The sequence below is a fragment of the Pleurodeles waltl genome, chromosome 6, assembly GCF_031143425.1.
Source record: "Pleurodeles waltl isolate 20211129_DDA chromosome 6, aPleWal1.hap1.20221129, whole genome shotgun sequence".
In the NCBI taxonomy this organism is placed as follows: Eukaryota; Metazoa; Chordata; class Amphibia; order Caudata; family Salamandridae; genus Pleurodeles; species Pleurodeles waltl.
The window spans coordinates 99,891,600-99,911,798 of NC_090445.1; the positions used below are offsets into that span (position 1 = coordinate 99,891,600).

The 20,199-nt window shown below is 45.4% G+C and overlaps 1 protein-coding gene across 1 annotated transcript; it reads right to left on the reverse strand.

Annotated features, from left to right (window-relative positions):
* Positions 1-219: 219 nt before the first annotated feature.
* Positions 220-7,964, reverse strand: LOC138299286 (telethonin-like). Its single transcript, XM_069237446.1, has 2 exons — positions 7,567-7,964; positions 220-2,047 (listed from the first exon to the last, which is right to left on the reverse strand). Exons 1-2 carry the CDS (start codon positions 7,713-7,715, stop codon positions 1,633-1,635), a joined length of 564 nt encoding a protein of 187 aa, XP_069093547.1. The 5' UTR covers positions 7,716-7,964; the 3' UTR covers positions 220-1,632.
* Between the last annotated feature and the right edge of the window lie 12,235 nt (positions 7,965-20,199).

Here is a 20,199-nt window from a genome sequence, read left to right on the forward strand (position 1 = left end):
TACATCAGTGGGGTTAGCAATGCCTACACCCCTAATTTCGAGTGAAGAATGAACTACATTTTGTTTCTGTATTGATGTATTTGTTGTGCTTTAACCTTTGAAGTAAGGTTCTTCTATGTGAACTGCACGGTATTTTCAAATCCGCCCTCTGCACTTACAGCAATGAACGTTTCCAGAGAACACTCGAAGGGGAACAAAATCGTACAACCGGAAGCCAAGGAGTTACTGACACCATTTTATTATCAGATCAATAAAACGTGGCAATTTTTTATACCTTATAGAAAAATAACTTTATCTTGTAAGCGATAAATGGATGGTCAAACAGAATACAATGCCATGCACGTTATGACACATCACAACAGAGGTAAGTGTGAGTTTAAGGGAAGGATGCTATGAAATGATCACACGGCAGTCCTTTCAAAGACAACTTCCGGGGCTCTCCTCATATGGACTGGCCCAATATCACTCTTCCCCCAGAACCACTCTTCACACAGCACTGGATTGCCCCAGCGTCCACTGCTTTCTCTTTTAACACACATCAATGTGGGATTAGATAACCTCCAGTACTGCCCCCCACCTTGCCGTACCCCTCTGAGAACAATAGATTGGTCCAACCTCTGTTACCCTTCTGCTCCTTCCTCGAGTACCCTTACTTAGCCAATATATCACTGTCAGACTGTCAAGTAATTTTCCACCTCACGCCAGTACTCTCATTCAGGACACTGGACTGAACTAGCATCTAAAGCACTCCCCACCCATCCATCCTTCCTACATCCCTTAAAGCATCCCCTCTAACATGCTACTGCAGATCAAGCAGGGGTGGCCTTGGGTTGTAGGGCGGAGCACCGAGGTGCGATCGTAGAGTATCTTTTGAGTGACAGCCGACATTCCCAAAAATGTGGCCAGGTCAGAGTGTAACTTCTATGTTGTTCTTTTTCCTTCAGGTACAGGTGAACCTGCAAGATATTCCCAAGCCAACATCTCAGAGGAAGAACGTCTTCTGATGAGTTTTCAGTCAACCTCCTGTGGTCTGGATGAAATTCTTGTGCCGGCTTTCCGCATCCCACTGGCCTCTGCCCTCTGCCCTCATCTTACACCTCCCTGCCCTGAGTTGTTTGTGACTCAAGAGGTTCCAATGAGAACCATACAAAACGGCGTCAACAGTGGACTGGATATGTGGGGAGAAGATCCAACCGCAGAGTCAATATTATCACTCCGCTTCCTTCATCACAAGGGTGGCCCTGTTCGTCTTTCTAATCATAGGATTGTCACTTCATTATACCTTAATCTATTTCACCTTCATTGCGCTTTCTTATTGCTCCCGCCTGACCTTACCAGCTGGGATCTTACAGGTCCCCACTGCAGAATGGGGGTAGCAGGAGTCCCAGGCTTGTTCTTGCCATTGTCATCCGTGCATCAGAGAGGAGCTCAGAGTGTGAGGGACTGGTGCTGGAAGTCACCATCTTGTCTACTGGGCAGCGTAACCACAGCTCTGCTCTTCATAAGTTTTGGTTTGCTAAGCATTGCTGCCTGTCCTAACACAACACATACAGAGCTCTACTGCCTCAAGGCACTTGATTTTCTAGATAGAGCATTACAACACAAGCACAGTGGAGTGACATCCTGCATTCTTTAGCCCCGCTGGCCTTCCTGGGACAAGGTTCTGGACAGGGACCGTGGCAGGGGCACCTTCCCAAAATCCATGCGTGTGGGCTGCATGACTGGGGGCAGCTCTTTGGTGATTTCGGAGACCATCTTCTTGTCGTTGCACAGCCCGTTGCCTGGATTGCTCAGGGCTCTTTCAAACTCAATCATTCTGCGCAGTTCCTGTGGGGTGGGCACTCGTTCCATCTTGCCTCCCAGGTCAACAGGCTTGAAGATGGGCACTGGCAGGGTCCGCTGGTAGGGCAGATGATATTCTCTCTGCGCCTCCCCAAGCCGACCAAGCTTCATGACATTCCAGGGTGACCTCTGAACCAAAAACTGGACCTCGTGCTGCTTGCTGTAGGTCTCTTTTCGGCGTTCATTGGCTTCTCTCAGAGCACAGCTGTGGAGAGAGCGAAGAAGCACAAGTGTCTGAGACCCTGGTCAATAACTGAAATATCATCTTGATGACTAATTTATGTCATTCACAATGCTTATTAGATTTCATCCCAGGCTTTGACATCCTACGTTATATCGTATTAAGAGACATCAATACCAGCTTTCAATGAGTTGCTGAGTTAAGAAACAAAGGCAGTCTAGCTTATTGGGATTTGTTGTTCAGATTCATTTATTTAAAGGGTACCAAAACCGTACACTGAAAACCAAATAAACTTAAGAATGAGAGACTGACTGGCATATTTAAGAGCACCTAGCGCCATTCCATCACCACATTAGCATCATTTTTTACTCTAATGTGTCGTTAGAAGGCCAAAAACGCAACGCCATATTTACAAAGTGGCACAATGCATGCATTGCACCACTTTGAAACCCTTTGCGCTACGTTATGCCTGCGCCAGGCAAAATGTATGCAAGGGGGGCGTTCCCCTGTTAGGGAGGGGCAAAACAATGGCACAAGGAAATCTAAGAGATTTCCTTGTGCCATTTCTTTCGGCACTTTTAACCTCTTCTCAGAGCAGACATTAAAAGGAGGCTCTCATTGCTTACAATGGGCCTCTGGGTGCTTTGGTGGATTAGCGTCAGAATATTTTACAATAGTCCTGCAAAGCACCGGTCTAGTGTCAAAAATTCTGACGCTAGTCCCCTCACTACCGCCATGGTGCGCTGTATTTTAAATACAGCGCACACATGGTGGCATTAGGGGGATGCTAAGGGGTACAAGAAAAGGGGTGCTGCGCTGTGTGTAGTGCCACTTTTCTTAAGTATTCCCCTATGTCTGGAAGAAATCTCAGAATAAAACAATTAGACTAGAAGAAAATTTACCTGATCTAAACCTAGTTGGATATATTAATCCTCTGGATATAGCTCTGGGGATCCAGTTATAATCTAAAGGTACCTTGGGTATGGATAAAAATACAAAAAGTATACTTAGTAGATGCTATTGGGTGGAATGCCCCCGGTATCCCTCTGGTTTGACAGTCATTTTTAGATTCTAATCTGGATCCCAGGAGCTTTATCCAGAGGAAGAACTCCCTCAACAATCGTGAGGTCAAGTCCTGGTATTACCATCTTACCAGGTTCGGTTGGCTGATGATGACGCATGCAACATTACATGGAAGAGACCACCTCATCCAATATCTGAAAAAGTTTATGAATAGGTGATCACCTAGGATAGATAACACTCAGGCAGACAGAGAGGAGTAAGTGACCCCCTCTGCTGTTTGAGATCTTACCACACCCTTTGGTGACGATGATATGTGTCACAGGTATTGTGTATCCAATCTAGTGGGATTGGCCGCCCTGACACATTGGGTCCTCCGCGAGAACTGCCACTGCAATAGCCCCAATTACCGAATCTCAGATACCACATACCGACTACTCTTGATGAGAGACTGTCCCCAAGTAATACCGTGGAGGACCATCTGGCTGTCAGGTCTAATTGCCTGTCTCCCAATTCCCTCCATCCCTACTGACACATCTGCACATCGACAGCCCAAACGATAGTTCTAAGGGGAAAAGCAGCCTGCTGCATAGGTCGGTCTGTAATATACAGGCCACACACCCAAGTGCAGGTATTCATGCATTTAACCCTCCTTGATACGTATGATGATTCCTTTGAGTTGGGAAATTATGACAATATCATTAGAATTTTCAGGTAATTCAACTTGTGGTGCATCTATATACAAACTCTCCTTATATAACTCGATGGCACCCACTTTTCAAACTTAAATAGTTGAAAGACTAAGGCCCACATTTATACTTTTTTAGCGCCACATTTGTGTCATTTTTTAATGCACAAGCAGCGCAAACTCACAAAATATAATTGTATTTCGTAAGTTTGTGCTGCTTTTGCGTCAAACAATGACGCAAATGTGGCACTAAAAATAGTATAAATATGGGCCTAAGGGGCTGATTTAGGAGCCCCTAACACCCTCTTGCACCATACTAGCATAATTTTTTTTTTACGTTAATATGGCCCAAGGAGGCCAAAATCGAGGCACCAAATTTACAAAGTGGCCCAAGGCATGCATTGCGCCACTTTGTAACCCTTTGTGCTACATTATGCCTGCGCCAGGCATAATGTATGCAAAGGGGATGTTTCCCCGTTAGGGGGTAGCGAAAAAATGACGCAAAGAAATCTCAGAGATTTGCGTCATTTTTTTTGCCACTTTTAAAGCCTGCTCAGAGCAGGCATTAAAAAGACGCACACCATTGTTTTCAATGGGCCTCGACCGGCTTTGCAAGATTAGCATCAACATTTTTGATGCTAGCCGTGCAAAGCTCCGAACCAGCATAACAAATGTTGACACTAGTTTCCCTAACTAGCGCCATGGTGTGCCGTATCTAAGATATGACGCACACATGGTGGCGTTAGGGGGGCTTTAGGGGGCGCATGGAAAGTGGCACTGCACTGGGTGCAGCGCCACTTTCCTTAAATCAGGCTTTAAGTCTAGATTATGTGACATTTAACGGCAGTCGCTCATAGTTTTCATGTATTGGCTTATCCATAGTTCACACCATTTGTCACTCTTCTGCAGATTTAGATGGTGACATTTTTTTCTGACTGCAGACATTTTTGTTATGTATACTCTGAAACTATGGGGCAGATTTAAGGAAAGTGCGCTGCACTGGGTGCTGCGCCATTTTCCTTGCACCCCTTAGTGCCCCACTACCGCCACCATGTGTGGCACACGATGATGCAGGATAGGGGGCAATAGCGTCATTTTTATTGACGTTATTGATGTACTCTGCAGGAGTAGTGCCAAAATATTGGTGCTACTCCTACAGAATACATAGGGGCCCATTGTATTCAATGGTGTGCCCCATTTTAACAACACAAAAGGATGATTTGTGTTTTGCTTTGCTTGTGCCCCCTTTTAATGCCTGCTCTGAGCTGCTCTTAGATTTCCTTGCGCCATTTTATCACCCCCCCCCCAAATGGGGGAACACCCCTTTTGCATACATTGTGCACAGGCACAATGTAGTGCAAAGGGTTTCAGAGTGGCGCAGTGCATGCATTGCGCCACTTTGTAAATATGACACAGAGATTTTGGCCATCTAACAAAACATTAGCGTCAAATAAATGACACTAATGTGTCAGTAGATGGCGCTGGGGGCTCTTAAATATACCCCATTGTTGTTTATATTTTGCGAGTATCATGTATGCAAACCTCGAACTTGTTTGGCTTTACCTCGCATATAACTCAACGCAAAATATAGCTGTGCACAGAATGCTCATGACACTCTCATTGGAACGTCCAACTCGCGTAGAACTTTAGGACCCATGGGCAATTTTTTTTTGTTCGTCTCCATCCTTTCTAACTTCACACACCTCCTCCCTCATCCTTCCATGCTTCATTAATACCATAAAACCCAGTGCCAGTCTGAGTGCAAAGACGGGAAACATATAACACTACTGCTAGTCCTTCATGGATGAGGGGGAGATAGGACAACAGAGGAGGACTTTGAATTCAAGGAAAGACGAAAGGGATAAACTGAAGAACAAAAATGAAAGTCGGAAAGAAGGTAGGCAGGGATGGTTAAGTAAGAAAGGAAGGGTGTTAAAATGAAAGAGATATGGAAGAAAGAAATGAGGTAAAGGAACAGGAGAAGGAGGGAGTGCAGGGAGGGGAAGGAAGGAAGGGAAGGGGAGGGAAGGAAAAAGGAAAGGCAAGAGGCAGGGGAAAGGGGAAGGGAAATTGAAAGGGAAAGAGAAAAGAAAAGGGGAGGAAGGAAGGAATAGTTCAAGTAGCTAATGTGATGATCTTTAGAAAGAACTGGGTAGGAAGTAGGAGGGTTTGGAAGATCCCCAGCAGCAACGCAAGACAACATTCCACAAATGTACTCTTTGAAATTCCAATTAACGAGTTATGAATTATTTTACTGGATCTGACTGAGGCACATGGCTTTTTGGAAACTGAACTCTGTGGGGCATATTTATGAGACTTGCAGCTCCGTTGCCTCACTTGTATTGGTGCAACGGTGGCGCAAACCTTTCAGCCATAACTATGAGGCCACGCAAAGCCAATTAATGTGGCTTTGAATGGCCTCATAGATATGGAGTACGGCAAGGCAGCGCAAATCGCTACTTACTCTGCGTTAGAGAGGCATTCCATGGGCGTTGCGAAGGGTGTTCCCAGGCAATGCCCATGGATTTAGACACATCCCCTGATTTACAAGGCCATGTAAACCTGGAGATGGGCCAAAGCCTTACACCGCCTCAGGTGAGGCGCAACTAAGCAAAATATGTTTATTTCTCCTCATTTTTTCCTCTTTCTACGTGTGCAACGCAGACACCCTTGTACCACACTGCAATGGTGCCTGAGTTGGCACTAGGCTGCCAAAATTGTGCCAGCGCCAGTGGGAAAGGACAGGAATGCACTGCATTGCACAGATACAGGGCATTCCTGTCCTTTCTGTTTGACGCAGGGCAGGGGAGCAAGGTGAATTGCTATGACGCCCTGCGCCAAAAAGTTGTACCTCTGCCCTGTGTCTCCAATAGAAGAATAGGGAATGTCATACTGGTTAAACATACTAACTGAAACCTACAGTCACCATTAGACACCAAGAACGAACTCCAGGATATAGTTGGAACCAAATGGAGTTTCTTGATATCAGTTTATTCCATGTCCAAAACCCTCATGATCCTGAAACCATTTTACCTTTAACTGGTCAACTGTAATTTTTACCAGGGTTCCCACAGTGGCCAAAATACACCTCTTGTAGGTCACATTACTCAACAACTTATTAAGTATAGATGGAACTAACAGGAACTGTTTGGGAGTGGGAAAGAATACATTTGGTTTATTTTTCCTACAGCACAAATGCAATAGATTACAACACAAATACCCACTATACCAAATACACCATGTACTGACTGCATTAGCCAAGAGGAGAGTTTTTGGAAGGGAATGAGGAAAGACAGGTGAGGCTGCAGTGTCCAAGAATCGAGGAGGAAGGCAAGAATAAAGGGTGAAAGGAGGGAAAGAAGATGAGAGGGGAGAAGTAATGAACGAGGGATCGATGAAAGGGACATTAAAGGAATGAAAGCAGGTAAGGAGCACAGTGCCTCCCCTGAAGAGCAACACCCACTCACCCACATTCAACCACTCTATAGACCCACTTCCACTCATCCTCACTTCACAACTCCATAGACCAGTCCCCCCTAACCTTCACTCACCCATCCCTTGCATGTACTCTCACGCTAACTCTCTCTAAAGTTACAGTCACTTTCTATACCTTCCACCTGGATCAATACTCCCCCTCCCAGCTACTCTCTCCAGATCGTTATCACTTCACCTTGCACGCACAATCACTCCCCCTCACTCACTCCCCTTGGCTGCACTCTCACATTCCTCCCAAGCCCTTACTCACCCCACTGACACACGCTCACTGCTTTGGGCATGGCCAGAGCTCCCCATCTCTTCATCCCCCTTTCCCTCCCCCAAACCCGCACTCACTCACCCCTTCTCAGCCCTGCTGGACAGACTGAGGTCCCTCCAGTCCGCCACGTAGAACTCCCTCTGTGCCTTGTTCTCTTCCTGCACCTGGCAGCTCAGCTCTGCTGCCGTGAGCATCCCTCCACTCCGGAGGACCACAGTGCGCCCCGACATCTCTGCGGCGTCTGCCTGCCTGTTCGACTGACTTGCTCCTGGTACCTGGCTCGGGCCTGCCCGCGCCTGTGCTGGTTGCTCTGCCTGTCTGCAGGTAGCCCTCCTGGCGTGATATAACCGGTCGTGGGCTCCTCTGCCCTGCCTCTACCTGTCTCTCTGACGCTCTGTGCCCTGCCCCTGGCAGCGTGCAATTTATAGCCCCTCTGCCTGCTGCTATTTCCATGCCCTGTGTTGTAACAAGCTATATCTGCAGAGGACACTCATCTGTCTCCCTGTTCCCAAATATTCCACCCCCTCCTCCCGGAGGCGGCACTGCCATCTGTGCTGACAGCAGATAATCCACATGGCGGGCCCTCTGCGTGCATGTGAATACTACCCCTCGCCCCCACCCATCACCCTCAACTACCCCGTCCCTTCACCCTCGAGTGATGGCTTGATGCAAGCGTGTGGGCGGTCACTGCGTCTTCGTGCCTCATCTGACGGGCCTGCGCAGTTACTGGAAGAGAGGTCTCAATTTACCTTATCTGCCGTAAGTGAGATGGCCTTTCACCCCATCCCGTGGGCAAAGTATTCGTATATCATTCCTTAAGCCGGGAGAGCTTTGAGGAAGTGAATCACCCCAAACATCTTTTCGTAAGGCAGCCCCTAGGAACTGTTCAGTCAGCAAGTGGCACATTGGGCTTGTCTTCAGAGAGGATTACAGAGTTTTATGACCTTTCGGTATCACGTTGTGGGTTTTCTGCATGTGATGTAATCAGGGAACGTCTGCTGGTATGACGGATTGCAGAATGTGTTTGGGTGTGAAGCAGTGAGGAGTGGAGGAAGTCTGGTCAAGAAGAGAGGTGTTTCATGAAGAGCCTTTTAAGTAATCCCAGGATACTTTTTAGGTGGAAGCCTAACAGACAGAACACCTATCTCGTTGCAAAGACATATTGGCACACGTCGAAAGCTTACATAGAAATGCATTCCGCCCATTGCTTACCATTGGTTTTGTGTTTTTGGCATTCACATTTGCTTGCTTTCTGGTCACTGACTTTATTTGTTTTAGCCCGTCTATCATGTTATTGTCTACCCGTGAAACATAGCCTATTTACCGCCTCTCTGCTATGGCTCCTTCTATTTTTCCAGGAGTGTTCACTTTTCCCGAACTATTTTCTTTGTTTTTCGTAAAGCACTCCATTAGTGTTTTCTAGCTGTATTCCTCTTCTGCTTATTTGTCCACGCCCAGGGCACCACGTTGTTTTCTCTCCATTTACCACTCTCCCCTCACCCAGTTTCACTTTCTTTCACTTCACTCTTTTTTGCCATTTGATTTTCCCCATTCTCTCTTGCCATTGTGCTTTTACCCCTTTCTCCTGCTTTCCATGCCCGTGTGCTTTTTCCCCTCCCTCTCACCCTTTGCACCTCTTGCACCCCACCTGCCCCAGAACTTACTCCGTGTTTCCGTTTCCTTGTTCTTTAAAGTGCTCTCATGCTATTGACTTTGAAAACCACATATATTTCACACTGTTACAAAAGATTAATGGAGGTTCTACTGTGAAATACATATTAGTGAAGTCTGTCCAAGGGCTCAGAGGGGGCCATTTGCAACCAGTAAAAGGCTTCTGGCCATGTACCATCCCTATTTTGCGAGTCAGTAAATTGTTACAGACTCGCAAAATAGGGATTGCAAGTCGCTATTAGGAAGAGGCGTGCCAAGGGCGTCCCTTCCTAATAGCAAGTCTCAGGGCCAAGTAAGAATGTTTTGTGACCGGAAATGTGGTCGCAAAACATTGTGATCGCAAAACATTCTCAGTTACCACCAACTTCAAGTTGGTGGTAGCCCATTCGCAAAGCATAAGGGGTCCCCTAGGGACCCCTTTCCCTTTGCGAATGAGAGTGCAAACATTTTTGAAGATCAGGCAGTGGTCCCAAGGACCACTGCCTACTCATCAAAAATGAAAAGAAAACTTTTCAGTTTTCTTTTTGTAATGCATCCCATTTTCCTTTAAAGAAAGCGGGCTGCATCACAGAAAAAAAGTCTGCTTTATTTAAAAGCAGTCGCAGACATGGTGGTGTGCTGGCCCCAGTAGGCCACCATCCCTGTGATTGTGGCCATTCCCAAATGTGTCTCAAACTGCGACGTGCCTCATGAATATTAATAAATTCCTATTTGGGAATCACAAACAGTGCCAAACACACTGTACTACATCCCAGTTTGTGATTTCCTAATAATGAATCGCAAAGATTCGCTATTAGGGAATCGCAAACCACTTTTTACATACATTTGGCCTAAAGTTCAGAGCAGAGCTTGCTCCCTGTGAATACTTTCCCACCCATGTCTTTCACTCACCTGAGCCGCGACCCACGTTCTGTCTCACCAGTGTTCTTCTCCCCTTATCTGCCCTCTCTCTGTGCTGCTTTGTCCCCCACCTGCACAAATTGTACAAAATAAAAAAAAAAACACACTTTCGATGTTACTTTTTATTTACCTATCAATCTCAGATTGGTAAATATAAAGAAAAAAATATGCTAAGCTCATTTTGTGGGCATACACGTGTCTTGCAGCACACCTACATAATGATGGAGCAGCTGTGTTACGGGGCTTCTTATTGTTTTATTTTTAGTCATGCTGCACAGAAACCGTGGCGCTGTTCAGCATGGCTAAAAATCATTGACAAACCCAATAAGTCGCACTGGCGAGACCCATTAGTTTTGCCAATGCTTGTTTATTCGTGCTACCAGGGCTCCCTCTGTGACTAGGCTCCTGAATTCCACATCCGATTCAGAAGAACCACGACATTCTATCAGTGTGCCACTGAAGTGAGTGGTGGAACCAGTAGATGTAGAACTACTGGTTAACTACTAGGATCCAGTTATGTGGCACAGAAAAAAAAGTTTGCAGCTTGTTGCAGGGAGGACTGGTATGCCATGTTAGGCTGATTTGTAATATGCACTAACCAACCAAGAAGGTATCCTGGTGGTTGAGCAAGGTGTGTGGTCCCAGGGTGCTTATGTGAAGATCCAGGTTTTCAGCATCTTGCGGAACTCATTAACTGAGGAGGAGGCTCGGATGTGTTGAGGCAGGTCATTCCATGTCTTCGGTGCAATGTAGGAGAAAGAGCAACCTCCAGTTTTACTTTTGTGAATGCAGGAATTGTTTGCGAGTAAGAGAGAGGCACAGCGTAGGTGACTGGTTGGTTGGTGTTCAGGTATTGTGGCACTGTGTTGTGTAGGGCTTTGTATGTGTGGGGCTGAGCTTGTGAATGGGGAGCCAGTGAAGCTTCCTGATGTGCGGTGTGATGTGGGTGCAGCGTGGGATGTAGAATATAAGTCTTGCAACTGCGTTCTGGATGGTCTGGAGTCTGTATAGGAGATGTTTGGGTATTCCGGTGTAGAGGGTGTTCCTGTAGTCCAGCTGCTGGTGATGAGTGCTTGAGTGATGGTCTGTCTGGTGTTCTGAAGCAACCGTTTGAAGATCTTTCGCAGCATGCATAGGATGAGGAAGCAGGAGATGCACATTGCGTTGACTTGAGTCATCATGTTGAGGTTGTCATTTAGGATGATCCCTAGATTCCTTGCGTGGTCTGCGGGTGTAGGTGTTGGCACTAGCCCTGGCGGCCACCATGTGGAATCTCATGGGAATGTCTTGTTGCTGAAGACCAGTACTTCTGCCTTGTTGGAGTTGAGCTTCAGGCAGTTGGTTTGCATCCAGTCCCTACCATGGTCATGCAAATATAAAAATTGGTTCTGCTGGTGTTTGTCTTGTTCTTCAGGGAGAGGACTGAGTTGGGGTCATAGGCGTAGGAGATGACGGTGATGTTGTGATCGGATGATGTTGGTGAGTGACGTCATATAAATGTTGAAAATAGTGGGGCTGAGAGACAATCCCTGAGGGTCACCGCATATCAGTTTCTTGGTCTCTGATGTGTGACCCTTTAGGTTCCTCCCGTGAGGAAAGAACAGATCCATTTGAGAGTGGATCCTTGTATAAAAGTCTTGTAGAGTCTTCTGATGAGAGGTTTGCAGAAGACAGTGTCAAAAGCAGCACCAAACTTGAGCAGGATGAGGGCAGCTGTTTCTCCTCAGTCCAGGATGTTTTGAATGTCGTCTGTGGCTGCAATGAGTGCTGTTTCGGTGCTGTGGTTCTTTCTGAAACCTGATTGTGTGTTGTTTGGAAGATGGTGATGTTCAAGATGGATTGTGAGTTGCTTGTTAATGGCCTTTTCAGTCACTTTGACTGGAGAGGGGAGCAGGGATATGGGTCGGAAGTTGCTCTGATGATTTTGATCGGCAGTGAGCTTCTTGAGAAAAGCATTGATTTCTGTAAGTTTCCTTTCATTCGAGAAAGTGGTCGACATGATGAAGGTGTTGATGACGTAGGTCACGGTGGTGCTCATTGGTGATCTTCCCAGGTTGTAGACGTGGTGGTGGCATAAGTCGATTGGGGGCCCTGAGTGGATGGTCCACATGATTTCCGCTGTGTCATTTCTGGTGAGGGTTGTCCATTCAGTCAGTTGGCTGTCTTAGTTGGTGGTGGATAGATCAGCGATGACTTCGCTGGGGTTGGGCTGGTGTGCGGAATTGCTGTAGATGTTTGCAATTTTGCTGTGGAAGAAGTTGGATATGTTGTCACAGAGTTGTTGGGAGGCAGCAATGTTGTTGACAGTGGCTGAGGGTGAGGTGAAATTCTTGATGATAGAGAAGATCACCTTGCATCTATTGTAGCGTCCTTCGATGCAGTCCACTAGTGCTTTTTTCTCACTGTCTCTAATTTGCAGTGATAGCGTCTGAGTGCAGCTTTGTAGATAGTTCTGTCCATGGTGTCATGACAGGCTCTCCATTTTCTTTCTAGCTGTTTACAGTGTCATTCGGTGTCTCAGAGGTCTTCTGTGAACCAACTGGCCTACTTGTTTGATCTACACTGCTTGTTGGGTTTGATAAGTGTGATGGAGTCAATGCAGTTCTTGATCCGGTTGTTGAAGTTGTTGATGTCCTTGTCGAGGTTGTCTGTGGACCTAGGCTTATCAGTGCTGAGGGCGATGAGCCAGTCGCTTCTGTGATTTTGCCCCAGCTGCAACTTGGAGTGCTGAACCTGGTAAGTGGTGTGACTTGAAGTGTGTTAATTTGGAAGTGGAAGATGGAGTAGCTGGTGCATGTGACCTGTGTAGTGGAGTTGTATTTGATGCTGCCACTTGTGGTGAAGATGATGTCCAGTGTGTGTCCTGTGGTGTGTGTTGGTTCTGTGACAAGCTGTGTGTCCTGCAGTGTGCGTTGGTTCTTTGATGAGCTGTGCTTGACTTTGCTGAAGTTTTCGAAGAGTGCTTTGGAGCAGGGGTCATTTCAGTCTTCCAAGTCAAAGTTGAGGTCACCGAGGAGAATTTAGGCTTTGGAGTCGATGGTGAGTAGAGTGACAAAGCCGATGATGAGGTTGGCAAATGTGGCTCGTGGTTTGGGTAGACGGTAGGTGAGAGTTGCATTTCAGGTTGAATTTCTCAGAGATTTGCAGCTTGAAGTGCATGTATTCCATGAATGGGGTGGCGTGCTCTCTGGATTTTGTGCATTTGATGGATTCCTTGTAGATGATGGTGAGTCCTCCCCCTGGCTTGTGAAGGATGTCCTGTCGAGCGATTTTGTAACCTGCTGTGATTGCCATAACGATGTCAGGACCCAATGAGGGGTAAAGCCAGGTCTCTGTGATGAAAAGGATGTCAGGTGCGTCACTTCTCAGAAGGTCCCATATTTCGGTTGTGTGTTTGCTGGGTGATCATGTGTTGAAAAGCAAGTTTGCAAGTGGGTGTTGATGTGAGGGTTTGCTGGGGTATGTGGTGTAGGGTAGGAGGGCAGGCATTTGTGTTGGGGGTGAGTGGCTGCAGGAGAACCGGCAGTGGATGCTAGTGAAAGCTCCTACCATGGTGCGGCTCGCCCAATGCATACATCCCAGTTGCAGCTGTCATTAAGTAGGTCTTGAGAGGGGGGAGGAGTCCAGGGTGCCATGATGTAATTTCCTGTCCGTATGGGTGATGGGAAATTAAGTCCTCTTCCTTGGCTTCTTCTTTTAAAGACAGTTTTGGCAGGAAAACCAGTAATGTCTCTTCCTGTCCAGAGGGATAATGGGAAATTCAGTAATGTCACTTTCCATGCAGGTGGATGATAGGAGATCCAGTGACGTCACTTCTTGTGCTGATGGGTAGTGGGAAATTAAGTCCTCCTGCTTGGCTTCTTCATGGAGCTCCATGTTTTCAGCATGGTTTCTGGACTACTTTTTCTTTTTTATTTCCTACACAGCACTATCTCGCTGCACATTTGATTGCGAGTGAACTTCTGTTTCATTTTGTGTGCTCCTTCACGCTCATGCTCATGGCGTGGCGCTTTAAATCAGGTCGGTTCTTGTAAAACTGTATTACTTTTCATTTTCATTTTATGTGGCAAAAAAAGTCCAGTTTGGACTTTACAACGCTAATAGCTCTAAGTCGAGCAAATGCGAGACCCATTGCATTGCAAATGATTTGTATATTAATATGGTTTGAGAGTAAAACCCAAAGTGGGGCCCACCTGCTGCCCCTCCCTGTGGCGTGTTTCTGCCACTCCTTCTTCCTGTTTCTCTCCACCTGCTGTGGTGATTAAAAAAAGTGACCTAGGGTTGGTGGAAGAGTAAATCTGGTGGTTCTTCCTTTAGGTCTGGCATGCTTTAATATGCTTTTGTTTTCTGAAAATGCACATTTAAGTGGATTTTTTCGGCACAACTACCAACAATCGTTACCTCTTTCTTGCGTGATCCTGTATTCTTGACTGCACCTTTAGGGCTGCAGAGGGTTTATAGTGATACTGGAAAGGCACCTATACTATTGTAATACTAGTCCTAGGATAGTGCACTTTCCCCAAAATGTTCAAGTAGGCTTATTTACTTTTCTAACTCCAGTCTTGGAATATTTTTGGAGAAAGTTAAACATTCACCAAGTATTTTCAGAAGCAGTTGAAAAGTAGTAATTTTGCACTGTGAGAAGTGCTGCCTGCTGCTCTAGATTGAAAAATTAGCAATACCCATTTTATACTCGTAACTTTTCTCTGTTCATACTTGCCACACTTCCCCCAAATGCAATTCAGGGGCTATGGGGCCTGACTTTCACCAAGATCACTTATCCTGAGTGACCAACGGATGGGCAAGTGGTCCATCTGAATCATGATTGGCTGAGAGTGTACATGTGATCCTGTTGTTTAGGGAGGCAGGACTCTTTCCCTTTATATTAACCATCCAGTTGTCCAGGTGTCTTGCAGGTGAGGAATGTTTTGTGGAAGGATGAAGAGAAATTAAACAGGGGCATCTCCTCCATTAGGGCAGAGGAGCATCACCCCCCCCGCCAGCAGCAGTAGCTGGAAAACCTTTTCAAGAAAACGATAATAAACTGTGTTTATTATTGTTTTCTTGAAAGGGGGCGGGCATTGGGGTGATGAGCACTTGAGGGGAATGCACAGAGGACTCCCCTCAGAGCACATGTGTGTTTGGCCGGCTGTCTCGGGCCGGCCAAACACACATGCGCAGTAGGCTCTTTCCAGCCCAGCACCACAGTTGCCGGGCTGGAGAGAGCCTGCACAGGCTTCAAGTCTGCCTGGAAGCACCCTGGCTGGGCGTTTTTAGCCAATCCTGAGGCTGCTTTGAGCAGTGTCAGGATTGGCTGCAGGGCATGCCGGGAGCCTGTGCCTGCAGCGCCAGCAACGAAGCAGAGGAGCGGCACGGAGCGGCGGAGAAGGTAAGTGGTTTTGAATTTATTTTTTTTATATAATAATGTAATGTGTTCCCCTCTCCCTGCCAGCCGCCCCTCCCCTTTTGCAACCCACCAGCCGCAACTGAAATTAAATCAAGGTGAAGAAGGGATCGTTGATGGGGAAAAGGACAGTGGGAAGCTATGGACGACAAGATTAGTTTTTAAAGAGGACGTGTTGACTAGTCATGTTGTACATGTTGGGGATGGTAGAGATTGGTGACAAAAATGGTAGGGAAGATGATGGATGACCCTCAAGGAATATTGACAGGGAGATGAGCCTGGGTGATAATGGTCACATCAGTGGCGTAACAAAGGCCCCGAAGCCCTCGGGGGGCGAGCTCCAGGTACTTTGCTGGGGGGCCCCTCAAGTTTTGTTATGCCATGGGTCGCATAGGGGCACCAGTAGCTAGCACAGAAAGCTTGGTGTCTCAGACATGGGTGAACAGAAGGCTTCAGGCTGTGGGAATGGGGCGTAGGTGACTGGTGGCAGCAGAGTGCAGTTGCGAGGTGGGTGAAGCTCTTGAGATTGATGTGCCTCAGTACAGAAAGGAGCAGTGGTGGAGTTCTTGGAAGGAGATCATGGTACACACAGTAAGTGTAGCTATGGGGCTTTAACGGATGTACGGTGAGAGTGAGGTAAGGAAGGGTCTGATGGATGTGATTTCCATGGAGGAAAGTTACAGAGGCAAGAAGTGGTTTAAAGATAAAATGACTAAGGACAGAGTATGGAAGGCTATAGAAGGGGAGCTCCACACAAGGATGATGCAGACACAAGCAAAGGAACAGTAAGGGGAAAGGAAAAGTGAGTAAGTTGCCTTACGCGGAGATTACAACACTGCTTGGGTCACACCCAATAGTGGTAAAGAAGGAACGCACCTGGTATGACGACTTTGTGGAGGTATTCAGAGCGCTGCAAAGGAAGGTGTAGGCTAGAGAGTTTTGTAGTCTGGGGAATTTGCCCATGGGTGCCTTTTATAACTTGTGGGTGGAAGTCAACCCTGGTACAGGGAATGCTATCCGAAGTGTTGAGTTCCACCCGCTTGCATGGCTCAGATACAATGGAGCAGTTTGGCCTTGGTCAAGGATGATGAGGAGTTTAGTGAAAGAAGGGGTGCAGGCCAACAGAATATACTGGGAGTTCACAATGGACTGCTCCCCTCGGGCCCTTTGGGCAGTTTGCTGCAGCTCACAGTTTTGTTAACTGTTCTGATGGACGGATTGGGGCAGTAAGGTTTTTGGAATTTGTATACTTATTTGTGTTTTAATTTGTTGCTGCTGGTTTAATACGTTGGCTAAGTTATCGTTAAGGACTCTGTGTCCATGAGTGCAGAGGACTCTACGGAGGTAGCCTTTTCTAGGTTTAAAGTTTCTGCTAGATACACCCTCTCTAGGCTCTTGGTGTATCGTACTTTGGGCTCATGGCCAATTTTCCAGAGGCCTGGTGCAGGACCCTGGAACCTTATTTGGCATACAATCATTTTACCATTTTGGGGGATTTTAATTGTCCTTTTAGTGACTTCTTATGTAAAGAGAAGGCCTCCCTCCTTGAATTAATGTCCAACTTTAGTAGCTGGTTTCTTCCCCTACTGACCCTGCAGCTCCAGGGCAGTTGCCAACAGTTTATATTTTGGGGGACACTCCCCCAAGCAATGACAAGGAAGTGTTCAGGGGGTGAAGAAGCAGGTTGGCTGTGGTACCCTCTGAGAAAGTGCTGCACTAACTTTGATATTTTAAAGAAATGTAAAATGAATTGTATTCTTTTATTTATTTATTTATTTTTATGGTGTTTTCCCCAGAGAATAAAGTGGGTGACAATTGGTGTGTTTTAGAGCATATGTCAAAACTGAACTAATCTTAAGTACATAATTTGCAAGAGGGCTATGAGGTTCCCTCAAATATGTTTGATTTTTTTGTTGGAGCAAATGGAACATCACAAACCACATTGGAACACTCAAATTAATTAAAATGGGTTACAATCTACATAAAACTTTACTAAATTTGAAGATTCTTCCTCCACGGATTGTTTGAAAAGACTGCTGCCAATCGCACATTTCAAAATACAATGGGTCAGTAACACTGAAGAAAATTGGATAAATTAAAAGATAACTATATAGGTCAGAATAATAGTACATAAAGGAACGAAGGAGTAAAATATATGCCATATGATGTGTTTTAAAGCAACTTTGGCCAAAAATCTCAATGGGTGGTAAGGTTTAATATACATTCTGTGGGGCCAATCGGTTGATAGAAACAATGTTAGGAACAAATAGACTTTGGTAACAGCACCTTGCCGAGGGCTCCAGTGTATGTGCTGGTATACAGTGCAGTTCATTCATTCATTCGTTACTTTATTCGGTACAAAAAGACCATAAAAGACATCCAATAAATACAACATACAAATTTCTCAATCATAAAATTACTAAAAAACGTTATTAGTACATTTTCCGAATGCCATGTGCGGCATATATAAAGTGTAACACAGCCTGAATTATGTCCATGTTTCCCAAATTATGTAAGTGTGAATAAGCAAGCTGGCTAGTTCTAATACTTTTAGACAAAAATAACGGACGTAAAAACCTTTTTCTCGGAACAACATATAAAGTGCAAAAGAGCATAAAGTGCAATGTGCTCTGAGATGTCTTTCCATCACAGCGACAAGGAGGAAGATTCTTGAACCAGGTTCCACATACCGGAAATGCTACCAGGTAATGTAATGTATTTAAACGTAGCCTCGTAAGTAGAAACCTTTGTCGCTCGTGATTAATAATAGTCAAATATAGCTTTGGTTGAAGTTATGTCTCATGCCTCGTCCATGATCTAATTACACCCGAGGCTGGCTCCATGACCTGGTTTTTCTGCCAGTATATGTCTTTAACCTTTTTAATGTCCTGTCTTGTTAAAGTATCCGGTTTAAGGAAAAATTCTCCTAATCCTAATGATAGGAGGGTGAGATAGACATATCTAAGCCAGGGTATATCCAAAAATCGTGATAAGAGGAGACAATCCTGTATCACCTTTCTACATAAAGACGCTTCTGGCTTAGTCCAGATTTTTAACCACAATAATACAGGTTGAAGCTTTATATAGCTAGATATATATCTCAGGCCTACTTCTTTATAACAAAACATTACTGGTGTAGATTGGGGGACTGCTAATAACCTTCTTAAAAATGTATTTTCTACAATCTGGAGTCCTGAACATTCTGCATGCCCCCAAACCCCGGCTCCAAATGTCGCAATAGAAAGACACTTAGAGGAGAAAACAGTCATCATTTCTTTAACAGGTTTATGTCGGAGTCTTTTCGCAAACCTAAAAACTGCTTCTGTGGCTTTTTGGAATTGTATTGAACATATGTTAACTAAAAATTTCCAATTAAAATCTACATCAATGGGGACCCCCAAATACGTAAAATGTGGGACCTTGAGTATCTCATGCCCATATAGAGCAAATTTTTTCGTTTTTGCTACAAATGCACAAATGACTTAGTTCTGTTAATTTTAAGACCGAGGTTCCCCATAAAAGTATTAAAAGCATTTAATAAAATCTGAAGGCCATTTGCTGTCCTTGAGATGAGTACAGCATCATCCGCATACAAGAGTACAGGGATTGGGGAATTATTGATGACTGGGGAATCCTTCCCTGATTCACAAAGAAATTTCTCTAACCCATTTATATACAGAATAAAAAGAAAAGGGGCAAGGACACAGCCCTGTCTAACCCCCTTTAATGAGGGAAATTTCTCTGTCAAACCTCCCTCCCGGGAATATCGGACCCGAGCCTCTGTACAGGCGTGAAGTTTATTGAGTAAGATGACTATATCTTTATCCATGCCCATATCCAGCATTACCATCCACAGTTTCTCCCTGTTAACTGTATCAAAGGCACAGGACAGATCCATAAATGCTAGATGTATGCACCCCCTTTTAACTTTGGTATATTTCTGGACTATGAGGGTCAAGTTAAGAGTTTGTTCTACTGTGCCCACACCTGGCCGAAAGCAAAATTGTATTTCTGAAAGGGAGTGAGATTCAGTCACCCAATTTTCTAGCTTATTTAGGATCACTCGACCTAGAATTGGGACTGAGCTATCCAATAAAGAGATTGGGCGATAGCACAAAGGATCTGCCCTGTCTCCCTTCTTGAAAATCGGGACAATGATCGCCTCTTTCCAAGAATCTACTAAAGGGCCTGTCACAGCCGATCTCAAGACATTAGTAAGCAATGGCCCCCAGAAATCTGGAAGCGCTTTATATAAATCGGCAGGGATTCTGTCTGGGCCAGGGGCTTTCTCAGAGGGGCAGTCTTGAATGGCTTGTTTGACATCTTCCACGCTTATAATATTGCTAAAGGCCAGACTTAACTGATCATTTCCTATAAACTTCAAACAGTTTGACATTTCTAATTGAACATTTGTCTCCATAGCAAAAGTTTTTTTGAAATAGTCCACCCAAGTCTTGGCTGGAATGACAGTATCCATGGACATCTCATGTTTATCATTCAGCAGTGAAGAGTTAACCACACGCCAGAATGCAGTTGTATCTTTAGTTTTACTTGCTTCCATCAGTTCCTCCCACGCAGACTCACTTAGTTCGGCTTTCCTCTTGGCAAGTGCTTCCTTATAATTTTTCCTGGCAGTTTTAATTGCTTGTCGATCTTGGGGAGATGCATTGATTATTTTCTTTAACTTGCTTAAGGATGTGGTACATGCGTGGTTAAACCATCTTGAGCCATAAGCTTTG